The 15864-nt window shown below is 38.7% G+C and overlaps 1 protein-coding gene across 1 annotated transcript in view; it reads right to left on the bottom strand.

Moving 5' to 3' along the window:
- TECRL (trans-2,3-enoyl-CoA reductase like) overlaps positions 1–15864 on the bottom strand; it is a 66738-nt gene that overhangs the window by 46713 nt on the left and 4161 nt on the right. The window contains exon 2 of the mRNA XM_080627026.1: positions 3959–4010. Coding sequence (XP_080483152.1) covers positions 3959–4010 — 52 coding nt within the window. The remainder of the gene's footprint in view (positions 1–3958; positions 4011–15864) is intronic.

Genomic DNA, 15864 nt, shown 5'->3' with positions numbered 1-15864 from the left:
CTTCCACCCGTCACCAGTCTTCCTCCCATCTGCCCTTCCTCCTCTGCCTGCTCCTTCCATCTAGGTGGCAATTTCTGGTCTCCCTAAGCTCACTTTTCTGACTTCAAAAGATTGTGCTACCTCCTTGTGCAGGTCGCATCCATGAGTTTGTTACCGTATAGCTGAGATATTATTTCCCCCTCTTTTCTGTTCTTGTTCTTTCAAGAGCTTTTTCAGCAACTTTTTTGCAATAATCTTGAAAATATTTAATGATCTCTGGCTTCACTATATTACCTGTTCTAAAAGTATTTCATTTTTGCTATTTGATACTTGAATTAGCATTATTATCACAGTTTTTTATTTCTATCAGTAAGATTTTCTCCCCAGTAGTACAATGTATTTTGCAAAGGTAAAAATTAATTAAAGGTGAAGAGTTATTGCCAAGGACAAGATCTTGCAAAGTTAAGCCTACAAGGTAAAGAAAATGCCAGGTACTTAACTCATTGTAAGCAACTGAAAAAAATGGGACAAGAGCCTTGCTTCTTATACACTTAGTTTTTGGCTTGGTTTCACCTCTGCCAGCTAGCCGAAAGGAGGAAAATAGTAGTAAAGTCACCTAGTGTACAGCACCAATCTGATTGAGGCTTCTTTGACCATACATTACATAATACACTGTAATGGCCAGTAAAACTCAGGCACTCAGCTGCACTCAATCTCTGGCAGAAAATATCAAGCAGCAGAAGTATAGACATTTGTCCAGAACATACTTATATTATGGAACTCCTTCCCAGAGGATTTTGCTGAGGTCGAAATTGTAAGTAGGTTTAAAAAGGATTAGGTAGATTCATGGTGGGCAGGTGTGATGATTGCTATTAAGAACGACAGTCTGGATTTAGCATCTGTTACAAAAACCTCCTGTAGAGCCAAGGGCTGGAAAGCTGCAACAGGGAAACTGCTGTTCTGTGTGGACCTCGGTTGGTGCTGCTGGTCCCTGAAAGGGGCAGTGGCTACAGCGACCAGGGGTTGATTCAAAACCACTTAAAAAGAGAAAACCTTTCAATTCCCGTGGAAATGGCAGCTTATTTAAGATCGTTATTCTCCACAAAGCTCATGGATTCCCCGGGTCTCCAGGGATAAAACTGGGATTTCCCCGCAGAACTCAGTGCCACACAAAACACAGGGTTAGGCTTTGCTGGGGTTGTTCCAGTAGAGGCAATTTTGGTCAAGGAAAAGCTGAGGAGTATTTCTGTATTTGTTCCTGGACTTCTGAGTTCATATTCTGCTTTGCGTATCAACACAGATCTAAACTAATGTTTGACTGACTTAAACACTACTTGGCAGTAACATATTATGTTGCCACTTGCATTTTTTAATTTTTTTTTTATTTTAATGATTAGCGTCCTCCTGTTCAGTAATTCATAATTCAGGCTTTTTTCTCCTTTCTTGAATCAGGCAGTGAAAACTGATCAGCGACAGAAATAATGCTTGCAAAATGGCTGCACAGGGGTTCCTCTCACTGAAGGGCTGACAAGATACCAGCTGAGCAGAAAGCTTAATTGCATGCGCGATCAAAGGAGAATGTATGTAGACGGGGAGACTGTAAAAGGGTGTGCGTAGGAGTGTGTTTCAGTAAGAGATTATAGAGAAACATGTGAGTCTGGCACACACGAAATGACAGAAATGAATGCATGAGCTAGTACAAAATAACATGTTAACCAAAGGCATTCACAGATCAACTTCAGCCCCTTATCAGCTCTTGCCTGAAAGAACTGTATCCTATTAGATGTCATACTCCAAACTTTATGAAAATAAAAAAGGCTTGTTCTTTGCAAGTGGGGAAAAAAGGAGGAGGAGGGGGAACCTCATGAGACAACAACTTCCAGGCTGAACTGGAAAAGAGAGATCAAAGCAATGAGCTGGAATGGGAAGAAAGGACACAGGACCCTGATACAGTGTACTCTGGGAATGTGAGAAATTGACATAAAAAAAATTGAGAACTGGAAAATGTATTGGAGGCATATGCCAGTCCTTTCATGCGCTGTAAAACCTTGCACTGTCAGAGTTTCAGTTCACAATTTGTACTGTGCTTTGTTGTATTGCTTTCTTTATACTCAGCTTCATGTACCGCGCTGGGAGTAAGATATCTCTCAATATGTATACAGGAGCCATTAAAATGTCTTATACAACAGGCTTGCACCATTTTAGCCCAAATCCATTAAGAACCTCATTACAGTTAAATTGGGATAAACTTCTGTGCCAGTGATCTTCAGCTGATTTAAGCTGCATCAATATAAATCCAGTTTCAATTGATTTAAGAGAGTCTAGTCAGAAATGCACTGCATTTCATAAACTGATGGAAGGACACACTCTTACTGAAATATTAAAACTTATGCACTCAGTCTTTTCATATTTAGCTGTGGGGTTTTTTTTTAACTTTTACCATTTTGAATTTAACAAGCTCTTGCAGGGAGTGAAAACAAGTAGTTTTAGAGTAGTTAGGTCAACAGCCTTTTGCTTCATCAACTGAACTTTTGTGCAATCATAAAAGCCTTCAGCTTTAGTGTTTTATTAAATTCTAAGGACAGAGGAGAAGCATAATATTTTTTCTACTTCCCTACTCTGAACTCCAGGGTATTAGTGTCTGACTAAGCACCTTCCTTTTGTTTTTTCAATAACAGGCATCTAGCCTTCAGTTGAATACACCCTTTTTGTAAGAATAATGGAAGTCTATCATCTAAGATGCTTACTCCAACAATAAACTGTCCTCTCTTGGAAACAAATACCTCATTACCTCATTCCTAACTTGAGTTTCTCTGGCCTTCTCTTCCAACCCTCAATTCTTGTTGCACCTTCTTCTGCTCAGCTAAATACCCCTGCAATTCCAAGAAGCCCACTTCAGAGTTACAGGCCTTGAGTAGAACTGTACGTCTCAAATGTGGGTGACACTCAAGTTTTTCAATCCTCATCACAAGTAACACCTTACTTCCCACAAGCAGAAGTGGGAGAAACATTTCACAGTCTAGGAACAAGGGTGCCACACTTAGGATCTCTGCACATGCAGATACAGCAGTATTTTAGCATTTCAGATCTCAGTTGCATACATGTATATGTCTTGCAGAGTTCAGGTACATTTGGCCCCACTCCTCAAAATCCTGACCAGCAATTCAGTGGACAAGGGCAAATGGCACCAAACTTTGGCACTCGGATACTTTCATTGTTCTTTCTCCCATCTTCCCAACAACCTCTCTCCAGTAAGAGCTGGAGGCCTGTAACTAGGAAGAGGCAGAAGGGAAGCATCCAGCAAAACTGCTCTGTTCTCTGGCAGGAAGAAAAGAGGGAGTTTTTGAGTGTGATTGTGTTAATCTCTTCTCATGTACAAGGTCCATGTCTGCAGTCTGTATGTGCAAAAATTACCTCTCGCTTTCTATTTTCTCACCACCTCATGAATGCAAAAGACAAGAAAAGTGATACTAGAAGAAAGAGAGATTGCCCTGACCATTAAGGAACTGGACATGGCTGAGTCAGTTGAGAAGTCTGTCAGATTGCCTGCACAATCCCAGAGAAATCATTTAATCACTCTGTGCTTGATTTTCCCACTACAGTAGTTTTTTAGTTTACAGAGTTTGTCTGTAGCCAGCTTGAAACAGCCTTATGTTATCAAAGCTTATCAAATATAACACTAGGAGGGCAAATGCAGTAGTGGTCTTGAACTGACACTATGTAATGTTAAAAAGAAGATAGAAATGTATAGCCCCTAATAATGGACTGGCAGTGATAAATTATGCATTCCTCTCCTTCCAGCCTCTCACATCTGTGATAGCTACAGTAGAACCTTAGCCCAAACAGTGCTCCTACATAGCACTAGAGCTGTCAGGGTAGGCTCATCTTTCTTGCAAGACTTAATGAAAAATAAATTTGACAATTTCTCCAAGCTGAAAGGCTTCTAGCCATGCCTCCAGCCTGCTGCTGTAGTACTTACATGCTTTGTGGAATTTGTGTTTCACATCAAGAAGGGTAGATGACGGAGGTACCTGGAAAAAAAAAACAAAACAACAAAATGCAGGCAGATTAATTTGTCTGTCTTCTTCTGTCTGGGATCCCTTCTTCTCAACTCTAATGAAAAGACGATTCAATTTGTCTGCAACTTCCTTAGGCAGTAATGAAGCAAATCAGCAAATTTGCTCTCACATGTTGATATGTTATTAAAAATTGTCCACCTCTGCTTGTCTAATAAAAAGGTCAAGGGAAAGCTGCTGGCCCTGCTAGTGGCAATAACTGTCCCCAAGATCAAACCAGAGAGAAAACTTGAAGGGTTATCTTTAACGTTATATTTGAACATACTGGTGCATGTCACTTGGAGACATGAAAGAGTTTTCCTGAGGGGCCAGTAGCAAAGTGGCAAGTTCTGTATTTTCTTTCTAAAATAAATTTGCTTCTGTATGCCGTTATTCATGTTCACTGAAGCAATTCAGGTGTCACAGTGTTAGGTGTTAGTCTGGAGGCCTTTTAGGCTCTATTTTATTATGTATATTGATTTCTTAATTCACTTTGTAGAAAGTATCTGAGAACATTTATGATTTACTAGAGCAAAAGACTAAGAAGTACCTTGCATTTACAAAGAAAGGCAATGGAACATTTAAGGAAGTAGCACATTGAGCTTGAGATCGAGGTGGCAAGAGGTAAGGATCTGGTCTTAACAAGACTACCCTTTGCTGTTGACATTCTGTACTGTTCATTTAAGCACAGAGACTGAGAAATAAGTTGAACTGTGGTTTAACTATCGGGATCTGTTTTGGCTCTAGCAAGAGACCTCATTGCTGCAGTCAGAGAATAGAATGCTGAAAACCACCATCCTTGGAGACTTTAGCACGTGCACAGGGTTATACCAGTATGAAGTGGTGGTGACATTTAGCAAAATCTTGAGGAGCAGCAGAATTTCTTTGGGTTGAGGTAGAGAAACAGCCATAGCACCATTTTCCCTGGCTGGGCACTCATCACCTGCATCACTCTATCTCCAAATTCCCTCAGTTGAACCAGAATGTGTCTGTAGCTTGACACTGCCTCATTGGTAGTTACACAAGAACCCAGTGGTTCTGCTCTGCAGAAGCTTGTCTGTCTCTTCCCCCCTGAAGATTTCTACAGTTTGCTGGGCAATCCAATTCCTATTTCACTGAATTAGTTAGAACTTGTACAATTAAGCATTAATTGACTTATTGAGACTTGCTTGGATCTTGGCACGATCTTTAGCCTGTAGCCCCACTTCTTTCAAATGTGATTGGCGATATCTATCTATCTATCTACCTATTGTACTTATTAGTGCTATTAATCTATTGTACTTATTAATGATATTAATCTATTATACTTATTAGTGATATTAGTGAATGGTGGCAATAACCATGCAAAAAAAAAAATAGATAAAAAAGAAATTCTGCTAGTAGTGATCAGTCAGCACGTTAACATAGGTGGTTCAGCTTATAAGACTGAGCTGGAAGAAATACTGATGTAAGAAAATAAAATTGCTGACTCCAAAGCAACAAATTAATATAGAAAGAAAAGTTTTGCTCTTCTATAATTTGCCACCCCACACAATTATACAATATACATGCTATTAGTGCTTAGCAGTAAGCCAACCTATTTCTAGTAATAACATGGACAGAGAGCTTAATACAGATTTCAATGACTAAAAGCTGTAAAATTATATCTGTGCTAAACGGTATGCAAAGTTCAGATTTTCCTAGCTTTTTCTTTGGGTTTAGAATACTTTCTTTTCCACAGTTACAGAGGTTTTTAGTGGGTATTGGAAAACCCCTTATTTGCAGAAACTGCTATAGATTAATCTCCACTTAAACACTAACTTCTGTCTCTGATGCAGGTGCTAAGCAGTACCAACTCCACACAAATCAAAGGCTGGGGTCCTTGAAGCCAAGAATGTACCCTTTCTCCGTTCCAAACAGCACCAAGATCTGTGTTGCACCCAAACACTGTTGAACAGTACTGGGTCAGGAAAGCGACATTGCCCTTGGAGTCCCTGATGCCAGCTGGGTCTTGTCTCTTCCTAGCTACAGGGAATAATGGAAGAAACTAAGAAAATATTTTGTCTCTATTCACTGTACTTAAGACATTCCATGCAACATCGAGTAGAACAGCACATCTCCCATAGTCTACATGTGTCTTTTCTTCTGATGTGTACAACTGCTGTGGATTTGAATGTGGGAGATAGAGGTGGGTTCTGTTTTCAAACCCTCTAAAAATATCTGAAATCGCACCTTGTAAACTCACACCCATGAGATCTGGAGCCTAGAATCCCTCAGATACAGATGCAAGTGCTGTTAGCTGGCAAAGACTATACAGCACACAAGACTGCAGACTAAAATGTGTCATGAGTCCTAGTGCAGGGCAGGTGTGCAGGTTTTCAAAGCTGCAGCTCAAGGACAGGGATGGTCTTTTCCAATGTGACGGAGAGTGATATGGCTTTCTAAATACAGCATAAGCCATGTTACTGCAAGGCCTGCATCCCTTACAGGAGATCTCACCATGAAGGGCTCTGGGAAAGTTTGAAGCCAGGGCCAACCCATGCTCTGGAGAACTGATCATCTGATTAAGTCAAGGGAAGCTGCAAGACTTAAGCTTAGCATGCTCACAGAACAGTGCTAGCTCAAAACAACCTATGGTCTCCATCTCCTGTACTTTTGAGTATGTGTCATCTTTAGCTATCAAAAAATTAGTCTAAGCTTGGGTTTCAGGTCTAACTGTAGAACCATTCATATGCCTTAGGTTTTTAAAAGTTACAAAGTGCCTGCCAGGATCTGTGTTTAGAACAGCCTACTGCAGCAAGAAACCAGTCAGGGTATCCACGTGGTGAGATGTGAACCACCACACATCACTTCTCCTATTTCCGAAGCTGGTGTTTGAACCATGTAGCTGCAGCTGGGGGGACTGTGCCTCACAACACGTATGAGAAAGGCAGAGATCATAAGCAAGAGCCCTGCTGTTCCTGAGTACATCCAAGCTGCTTTAGGCTAGAGCAGGTCTAGGTGCTGCAAGCTAAGGCCCAGGCAGAACATGTACTTGGTTGGTTAGTCACAGTCCGGCAGCTCTGCATGGCATCACACTGTACAGGCTGCATGTGCAGGAAGGCCTGGAGCACACATCGAGCCAGGAGGGCAGGAAGACATTTGTTTTATGGACCAGCTAGATTAGATAAGGACCTTTCCACTTGAGACAAACTACACAGATCGCAAGTTGAAAAATAACACAAATGCTGTCTTCTTCAATAGGCAATGACATAGAGGAATCGCAGTGTTCTTTCCCAGGCAGAATAAATGAGTCTATAGCCATAAAAGAATGGAATACATTTTTTTATAATCTTGATAATTCTGTGTCCTTTTTCAAAGGCCTCATAAAACAACCGGTGAAGTTACAGTTTCTAATCTTGATCAATGTGAAGATGGATGCTGAGACATCAGCTTACTACTAAGAGTGCCCTCTTTGTAGAGCATTAATTATCTTTTGTTCTTTTCATTGTACATCAATACTAGCTAGAGAATTGTACAGACTGGAACAGCATCTGCTCTTATTACCCTTTGTACTAACTGCATAAAAACCCCTGGAACATTTCTCTGTAATTATTAGTCTTACTCTCCTTTTATTCATTTGAATTATTTCTGAAAGTGTTATAACCCTCTTTTTCCTCTATTTCAGCACTTTTCAAATACGAAAAGGGAAAACGGAGTGAACGACCTTCCTTAGCTATTTAAAACAAGATTGATTTCTTTGTAAAAACACCTCTTACTTGGCACATGTTCTATGCCTGATGGTCAAGCTAGATTTTTCTCCAACTTAACTTTCACTCTAACACCAGATTTTAAATATAGTTAACTTTCTAGTAGGTTATTGTCATGTGTAAGGTTCAAGAGTGATTTTTCTTCACAAAAAAGTTGTCATGAAAAAATGCAGATTTTACAGTGTGGGTTGCATTTATTGCACTTTTCATTCAGAAAAGGATTATTTAAGAACCTCAAATCCTATTTTTCCTGTATCTTCATAGCAAAATACTTTTACTTTTCCATTCAAGGCAGCTTTTCTTTTTTTAAGAGTTCAAGAATGAAAGGACCTTTCTGGGTCATCCATACCAGTTTCATCCTTCCTTTATGCAGCAATGCACAAAACATCAATTTCTGTGTAAGATTTAAAATACGGTATTAGTAACTTAGGCCATCACTCAAGGAAGAGCACTAAGTGAAAGATAAGGGAACTTAATACTGCCTTTAGTGAGTAAAAGTGAATCTGATAGTTATCTACTTCATACTTCTTTCACATTTATAAGTCAAGGAATTATAACAAATCTGACGATCTGTGTGTAATTACATCACATATTTCTTGCACTCAGTATTTATTTTAGGGGTTAGAGGTTAGCAGAATATCAATAAGAATTTGAACAATAGAATTTTAGCAAATAAGTGATCTTTCATTCAATATTTCCCCTTGAATATTTTTTCTCTTTGTGATATACCAGCACCACTGCACTGCTGAGCCACTTGCTTCTCAACAGGCACTCATTTTCCATAATTGAAGAAATCCAAAAATTCTGCCACTCCAGCTGCTCATTAACCAAATGAAGATTACCCATCCTCAGCTAGAGTAAATTTGTTCAAAAGGGTGACATCAGCTTCTTGCAGCTGAGGATCTGACCCCAATACAGATAACCCCCTAATGGGAAAGCCAGGTAATTTCCAAATTCAGCAGTCAGCAAATACTTCATCATTGCTGGTTTTGTACCCTGTCTTTGTTTTGGGATCATGCCGTATCATTAGAAATCAGCAACATTTTACAGAAAGTAAATCTAGATGCAGACAAGCGATGTCAGCCACTACACGAAGGCATTATATAGAATTTAATATTTTACTCAGTAGACTGCAGTGAACTGGTTTGCCAAGCTACAAGAGAGCAGTGTGAGACATCCTGAAGGAGTTTACAGTAAAACAATATCCAATTTTTAATACTGTCTTTGAAAATTAATTATAAGAAAAAGTAATCTGATCTAGAAGCCAAATTCACAAAACATGGAGATCAATTAGAATGTTTTCCTGATTTACTTTCTGTAAAATGTTGCTGATTTCCAATGATACAGCGTGATCCCAAAACAAAGACAATGAACTGCCAAACAGCTAGCTCTGATCTTAAGCCAGTCTTCAGAGAAACTGGAGATATTCAGAACTATGGTTTTAGCTTATCAGTTCCACTTTATGTGAGTAGAGAGATGTGTCACTTAGCAGTCTCCTAGATTAATATGTGGTCACAAGAACCTTGGCATATGAGATAATCCAACTGACTAATCTTTCCAGTGATTATGGGTCAAATTATCTAAGAATACACATAACCATATGCTTGCTGGCTGTAGTCATGTCAATTATCACTAACCAAGTTTGTAACTAAAGCTGCTGTGTTGTTTTTGTACTGCTAGCTGGGTATTCATATAAAAAAAATCCTCCCCTTTGCAAGAAATTTTCTGAAAAGGTGTCAGACACCAGAAGGAGCTTTTTCTACCTCTGCTAAAGATGAGAGTGGAAGCAAAAAGAATGCAAACCATTAGCAGACAGAAGGCACGCAGGCCATCCTTCAATTTACAGAATTCATCACATTCACCTATTTCTGAACAAATCTGTTTGGAATTGATACATCTCTATGCCTTCTGACCTTTTCTTAAAGGGAACTGAGTAGGGTTGCCCTATTCACCTTGAGCATTTTAACAGCAGAACCAGTCACTGTCGCACCACTTCTCTGCAGGGAAATGAATTGTTCTGGCAAAACTCTGGACGTGTAGTTTTGCATTGACTTCAAATTTTAAAAATGAAATAGAAAATATTGGTGGATTGTTTTTTCAACCCTGCTTCAGGAACACACTGAAAATTCATTTCATTGTGTTATTTTCATTTCTTTTTATTTCTCACCAGTATGGAACTTTCATTACTTTTGCATTATTTTATGGCACATCAATCATGATAGTGTAAAATAATACAACACATGGCTCTCATGGCATGAAAAATAACTCAATAGGAAATAATATTCAAATAAATGCATTATTAAATTTTAAAAGAAATTGTACTTGAAATATTTATTGTGTCATAACTGATTGAAATATTCTAAAATTAATTTGCAAAACAATCTTTCCCAGGTTCTACCTCATTGAAAAATCAAGACACTTTTTTCACTGTAATTTGCAAAAGAAACAATATTTGGATATACACTTTAAGAAAAAAACACCATATTTGACCAGTTCCTCTCAGGAAGAAGTTTAGGGGTTTGTTTGGATTTTGATTACCAGTTCTAGCAAAGATTAAGTATGTAGCTTAGCTGTGAAATCTCTCTGAATTTGTCTTCCCTTTTCTATCAAATGCCTGTAGAGTTTCATGTTTGTTTTTTGATACATACACAGACTGATAACATTTAAAATCAAGCAGTTTACCTAAGAAACACAACCAATACTTAGCACAGGATGGTCACAAACTATTTAGGAGATTTTATGAAAATAAAAAGCAAGAGTGAGATCAACTCAAAAGAAAATTCAGAGGCAAATATGTATTGGCAAAACAAGTGGTTCTATGAGCAGCAGGGCTAATAAAGCCTTACTTTCTACTAATAAAGGACCTCAAAGGCTTTTCCAGCCACCCCATAACCATTCCTGTGTCCCATGATGTTTTCACAGGGCAAGAAACTGGACCTGTATTGCTGCCATGTACTTACTGACAGCCTGGTCAGAAGGTGCCTGTTGAGGTGACTACTGGCATATAGCAGTGGTGAAAGCTGCACTGTGCCTGTGCTCCCTGCTTTGAAACTATGCAATATAGCTGCCATTAAACAAGCAGGAACCTTCTTGCATATGTAGTTATATTTGGCCAGTAGGTCCAAAGTTATGTTGGCAAGAACAAGCAGGGAAAGATGGAAAGACAGCAAGCCCTCTGGTCCATGAGGGGAAGCAGGAAGCTGAGAAGCAGAAAGGAATGGGAAATGAAGATGATCTATGAGAACAATTAGACATCATCAGGTCAGTTAGAAATCTAAGTACTTTTCACAGTATCAAATGCAATGAAGAGTTGCTTGCTGTACTTCTGGTACAGATTCCCTGACTCACAATTTGTTCTCTTGTAACACAAGATCTGTATGCACTAAAAAAGGAAAGCTTGCATTTTAAGGTTTCATTGTTTAAACATAGGCACATATGATAGCACTTATATATACTGCTAGACATTTTCAGGACCATTACTACATGGCTCAGGTATTTCACGTAGAATCATAGGTCTGATTTCAGAAATAAAAAACCTGAAGCGTGTTCTGACGGACCAATAAATCATGGGCAGGAGCATTTTAATGCTACAGTAATGCCTATATGAGATGCCATTATACACCTAAATTTCCATCATGGGTTGTGCTAACTCTTAGACTAATAAAACACCTACAGCTCCCTGTGGTCTTGTATTGCTCCAGTACATTCACAATTTGCAATAATTGGTGAATTATCTTTGATGTAATAAATTAGGCAAATGTGCAGCTGGGGTAAAATGTCATAACTTTGTTGGAAAAGAGGGCATTTTCACATTGGGTGGAAATCTGTCTCTATAGATACACATTTGGCAATATTCACTGCTCTGGTAGCGTAGCTGATTTTTCCATTGGCCAGAAAGGCTTATGTTTATAGAATCATAGAATCATAGAATAGTCAGGGTTGGAAAGGACCTTAAGATCATCTAGTTCCAACCCCCCTGCCATGGGCAGGGACACCTCACACTAAACCATGTCACCCAAGGCCTCATCCAACCTGGCCTTGAACACCGCCAAGGATGGAGCATTCACAACCTCCCTGGGCAACCTGTTCCATTCATGAAGAACTTGAGCACAATTGGTGTCTCAAAAATGCATTTTCTTGTTTTCACTGAACTTTGAATTAAGGTTTTTTTGTGTTTTTTTGGTTTGTTGGGGTTTTTTTTTAATCATTTATTATATCTAACTCTTTCTTTCTTCCCCCAGGGTTAGACTTTTCTATCTAAAATGAGAGATGTATAAAACCTGTCATTTAAAGGCACTTCTAAGCTTTGAAAATCAGTATCAGCTGAAGCATTAGTCTTCTGTAGTAGCTTCTAATTTTTCAAATCACCCCTTTACAAATGTTAAATGCCCTAAAGTTAAAAGTTTCTCCTCTACTCAGTCTCTCTCTTTTAGATAAATCAAAAGCTATTTTTCAGGTATTCCATTTAAAAAGCTATATTGAAACAAGAATGGTGACAGCAAAGATGAAGTAGAATTGAGTATGTCGAGTTGCTTCTCTTTATCTGAAACAATCTGTAGCTATATTGACATTAAAATGGTGTAAATTTGTAGTAGAACAGGAAGAAATGAGTGTGATGCATTGCTTCAACAGAATTTGAATCTGTTTACCTATTTTACCAAGTGTAGCTAAAAACTGAGAAAGAAAATACTACTGTCATCACCTCCAGCACTTGGGGGATAGCATAAGATTCAATTCTTAAGGGCAAGAAAATGCATAGACTTTGTTACATGCAATGAATTTCCTTGCAGTGCTTCCCAGCAGGAACCAGATCCCCATTGTGCTGGATGCTGTGAAAACATGCAGTAAAAGACACAAACCAAGAAAAGAAAGTAAAAAAGAGGACATCCACAGCAATAAGCCTGCATTCAGATAGTTTTATGTCTGTGTTCCTTTACCCATACAGCTGTGGGAATTTCTAGTCTGTGGGACTCAGCATCAACATGTAGTCTTACCAGGGAAGCCTCCTCCTTTGACACAGATGGTTATTCAGTCCCTCTGGGCATCTTTGGCATCAGAGGCAAGATATCTCTAACAATAGATTGCTTGAATGAGAAAGATGATGATCTTAAAAATGAAATGCAATGAAATGAGGTCACTGTGGAAGTGCACAGGTTCTGCTCATTCTTCACAAGAAGAATATAGAGTCCTGTGAAGTGACATATTATAATTGCAAGATTTAGGGGAAAAAAAAAAAACAACAAAACACCAAAACAAAAAAAAACCAAAAACCCAACCAAAACAAAACAAAACAAAATAAAAAAGCAACCGACCAACCAAACAAACAAACAAAAGCAGACCAAAATCAAGGCAAAGAAAATACTAATGTATTTCTTGGGAAAGGACTTCTAAAATATACTTCCCCAGAATGAAGCAAATGAGGAGTCTGATGTTAAAAGGCAATTTCCTGGTACTGCAAAGAGGTCCTTTGCAGAGTTACATTACCTATTTTAATGATTGCATTTGCTCACCTAAAATGAATGTGATAAGTCTGATCTCCTAGTTATGATGTGAGAAGTTATTTTTATTTGCTAGAGATAGCTATGCAAAAGAGAGCTGGCGATGACTGTTCTTAGCTGCTTACTTTCTGTGACAGAGCTGCAACCCACAGGCAAGAGTAATAGATTTCTGGTACTGGAGATACCAATTCTATATGATTTTGCTGTCATTCCAGAGTAAAACCACTGTGTTATGAAGCCATAATGAACAGATACAAGGACACTTGTTTTAGGTGCTTTACAAACAAAAATGGTTATGAACTCTTTCAGAAACAGACAAGCCTTTCAGAGTAACCACAATAAGCTCTAATTCATCTTTGGCAAAAGATGCAGTAATCCATATACTGTGTTAATATTTAACTGCAGGAAGAATTGTATATGCAAGAGACTGAATTGATGTAAAGACTTGTGTTATGCTGAGCATGACAAAAACTGTGTAACAAAAGCACAGGCCATATGCAAGGGTCCTTTAATTTAAGAAAAATAACTGTTCACATGAATTTCATTGTAGGCATTGCACAGCATATCTACACTCACAAACATATAGTTAAATGTTCCTACAGTACATCATTAACCACAAATATTTAACTAGCAGTAACTGGGTTTTCCAAAAAGATTTTAATGGGAAAGGGCACTGGGTACAGGAGAGCTGGTTTAAGGAACAGTTGGAAATAACTTTCAATCATGTCTGCAGAACACCAATTTAAAAAGCTTTTTCTTGCACACCTTAGGAAGAAGCTCTCTTCTGTAGGTCTTAAGAAGCGTTCTGTAAAGGAGAGCCACGGCGTAGCAGCCAAAACCTGAGTTTGCAGTTCTGCTTATAGCTTAACTTGCAAAATTGCATAGCATGAAACTCCTGAGCTTTAAAGCTTTTGATGGGAAAAAGCTTTCCCTCCTGGTTTTTCCCAAAGGTGGTTTATTCTGTAAAAACTATATTGTGTAACACTTTCTGCCTTAAAAGCAACTCATGTAAAATTAATTGCATTGCACTATGTTTGTGGGAAAATACTTTTTACTACAATTTGAAGAAAAAAACATTATACAATGAATGCTATAACAGAAAGAGTTATGAGTTGCCTTAACAGCATTTATAAATCAAATCATGGCACATCAGTAATTTTGAAACTAACCTACATCAGGCTTTTGGAATAATGCACAAGTCAACCAGATTTTGAGTAACTACATATTTTTCATAAGTTGTGGCTGATGATGAAAAATGTGGATTATTTGTTAAAAAATACAAAAAGGGATTATTTTCTTTCATTTTTAAGACTTAACAAATTTTTTTATGTTATGCAGTTTTCTGTAGCATTTTGGAAGTAATACAGAAGTCAGAATCCTTAGACATTTTGTGTCTCTCTTCAACTGAAAATATTTTAACAAGAGATCACTAATTGCATGTCCTATCCTCTTTACAGACAGGGATTTCATCCATAGAAATTAATAAATTATGAGGAAAAAAGGCACTTTTGATCGTCTAGGCTCACCTACTGTTTTACACTGGCCAAAGAAGAGATTTATTCCTTGCTGAATACTTCTTTCACACCTTGAGCAAGAAATCTGTATGATTCATGTTTCCACTACAGAACATGTTAAAAAAAAAAAAAAAGGACAGGATTGATGTGCATGTTAAAGAGATTGAAGATTCACCCAGAAGATGCCCAACTGTTACTTACCGCCCCTTGACTGACTGTCAAAATATCGGCCAAACTTCTTGACTAAATTTGCGTAATAGTGGCCTTCAGACACCAGCTCCTGTAAGCTCTGTGCAAGCTTGGACAAAGACCTCTCCATACTGAGAAATCCTCTCCTGGGCTGTAGAAGGATCTCAGGTCAGGCTCTCATGGCTCTGTTTATGGCCAAGCTGTGTTGTATGTGAGGACACATGCCTGCCTCCCTGGGCAGGAAGGAAGGAAGACCCTGGACTCTCTCATTAAAACTGGTCCACATACCCAGACTCTTGCTCTCTCATAAACAGAGCACAGAGCACTCCTCAAAACGTAAATGCCTTTTGTCTGTCCGCTGCCATCAGATCAGAATGTGGATAGTTCTGTTCAGTTGAGTACAGTCCCAGTGTACCTCCTCTGAGCATTCATATACTGCTTTTAAGGACAAATGGATGGGCTTGTAGCAGAGATTTAAATTAGCTTTTCCTACTAACTCCATTTTGATCCCTTTTTTCTGCTGTCAAAGGTAGCCCCATTTTGTCTATAAATCGCTGGTGCCTGCTATCCTGCCAGAATCAGTCTGGGGACATTTTGTAGAGTAACTGGAAAAAAAATTTTGAGACACCTTTGTGTTTCCTCCCTTCTCTCCCCATCCCCAAAATTTGAAGCCTTTTTTCCATGACATCTCACCTCAGAATTGATTTCTGTACCAAGAACAAATGTGGGGAAAAAGATCTCACACTGCTATTATTTACAGCACCATATAATGTTTTGGGTTGGAAGGGACCTTAAACTTCATCTAGTTCCAACCCTCCTGCCATGGGCAGTGACACCTTCCACTAGACCAGGTTGCTCAAAGCCCCATCCAACCTGACCTTGAACACTGCCAGGGATGGGG

The sequence above is a fragment of the Psittacula echo genome, assembly GCF_963264785.1.
Source record: "Psittacula echo genome assembly, chromosome: 1".
In the NCBI taxonomy this organism is placed as follows: domain Eukaryota; kingdom Metazoa; phylum Chordata; class Aves; order Psittaciformes; family Psittacidae; genus Psittacula; species Psittacula echo.
Note: the sequence above shows the minus strand (reverse complement) of the source record. Positions and strands in the feature narration are given on the sequence as shown.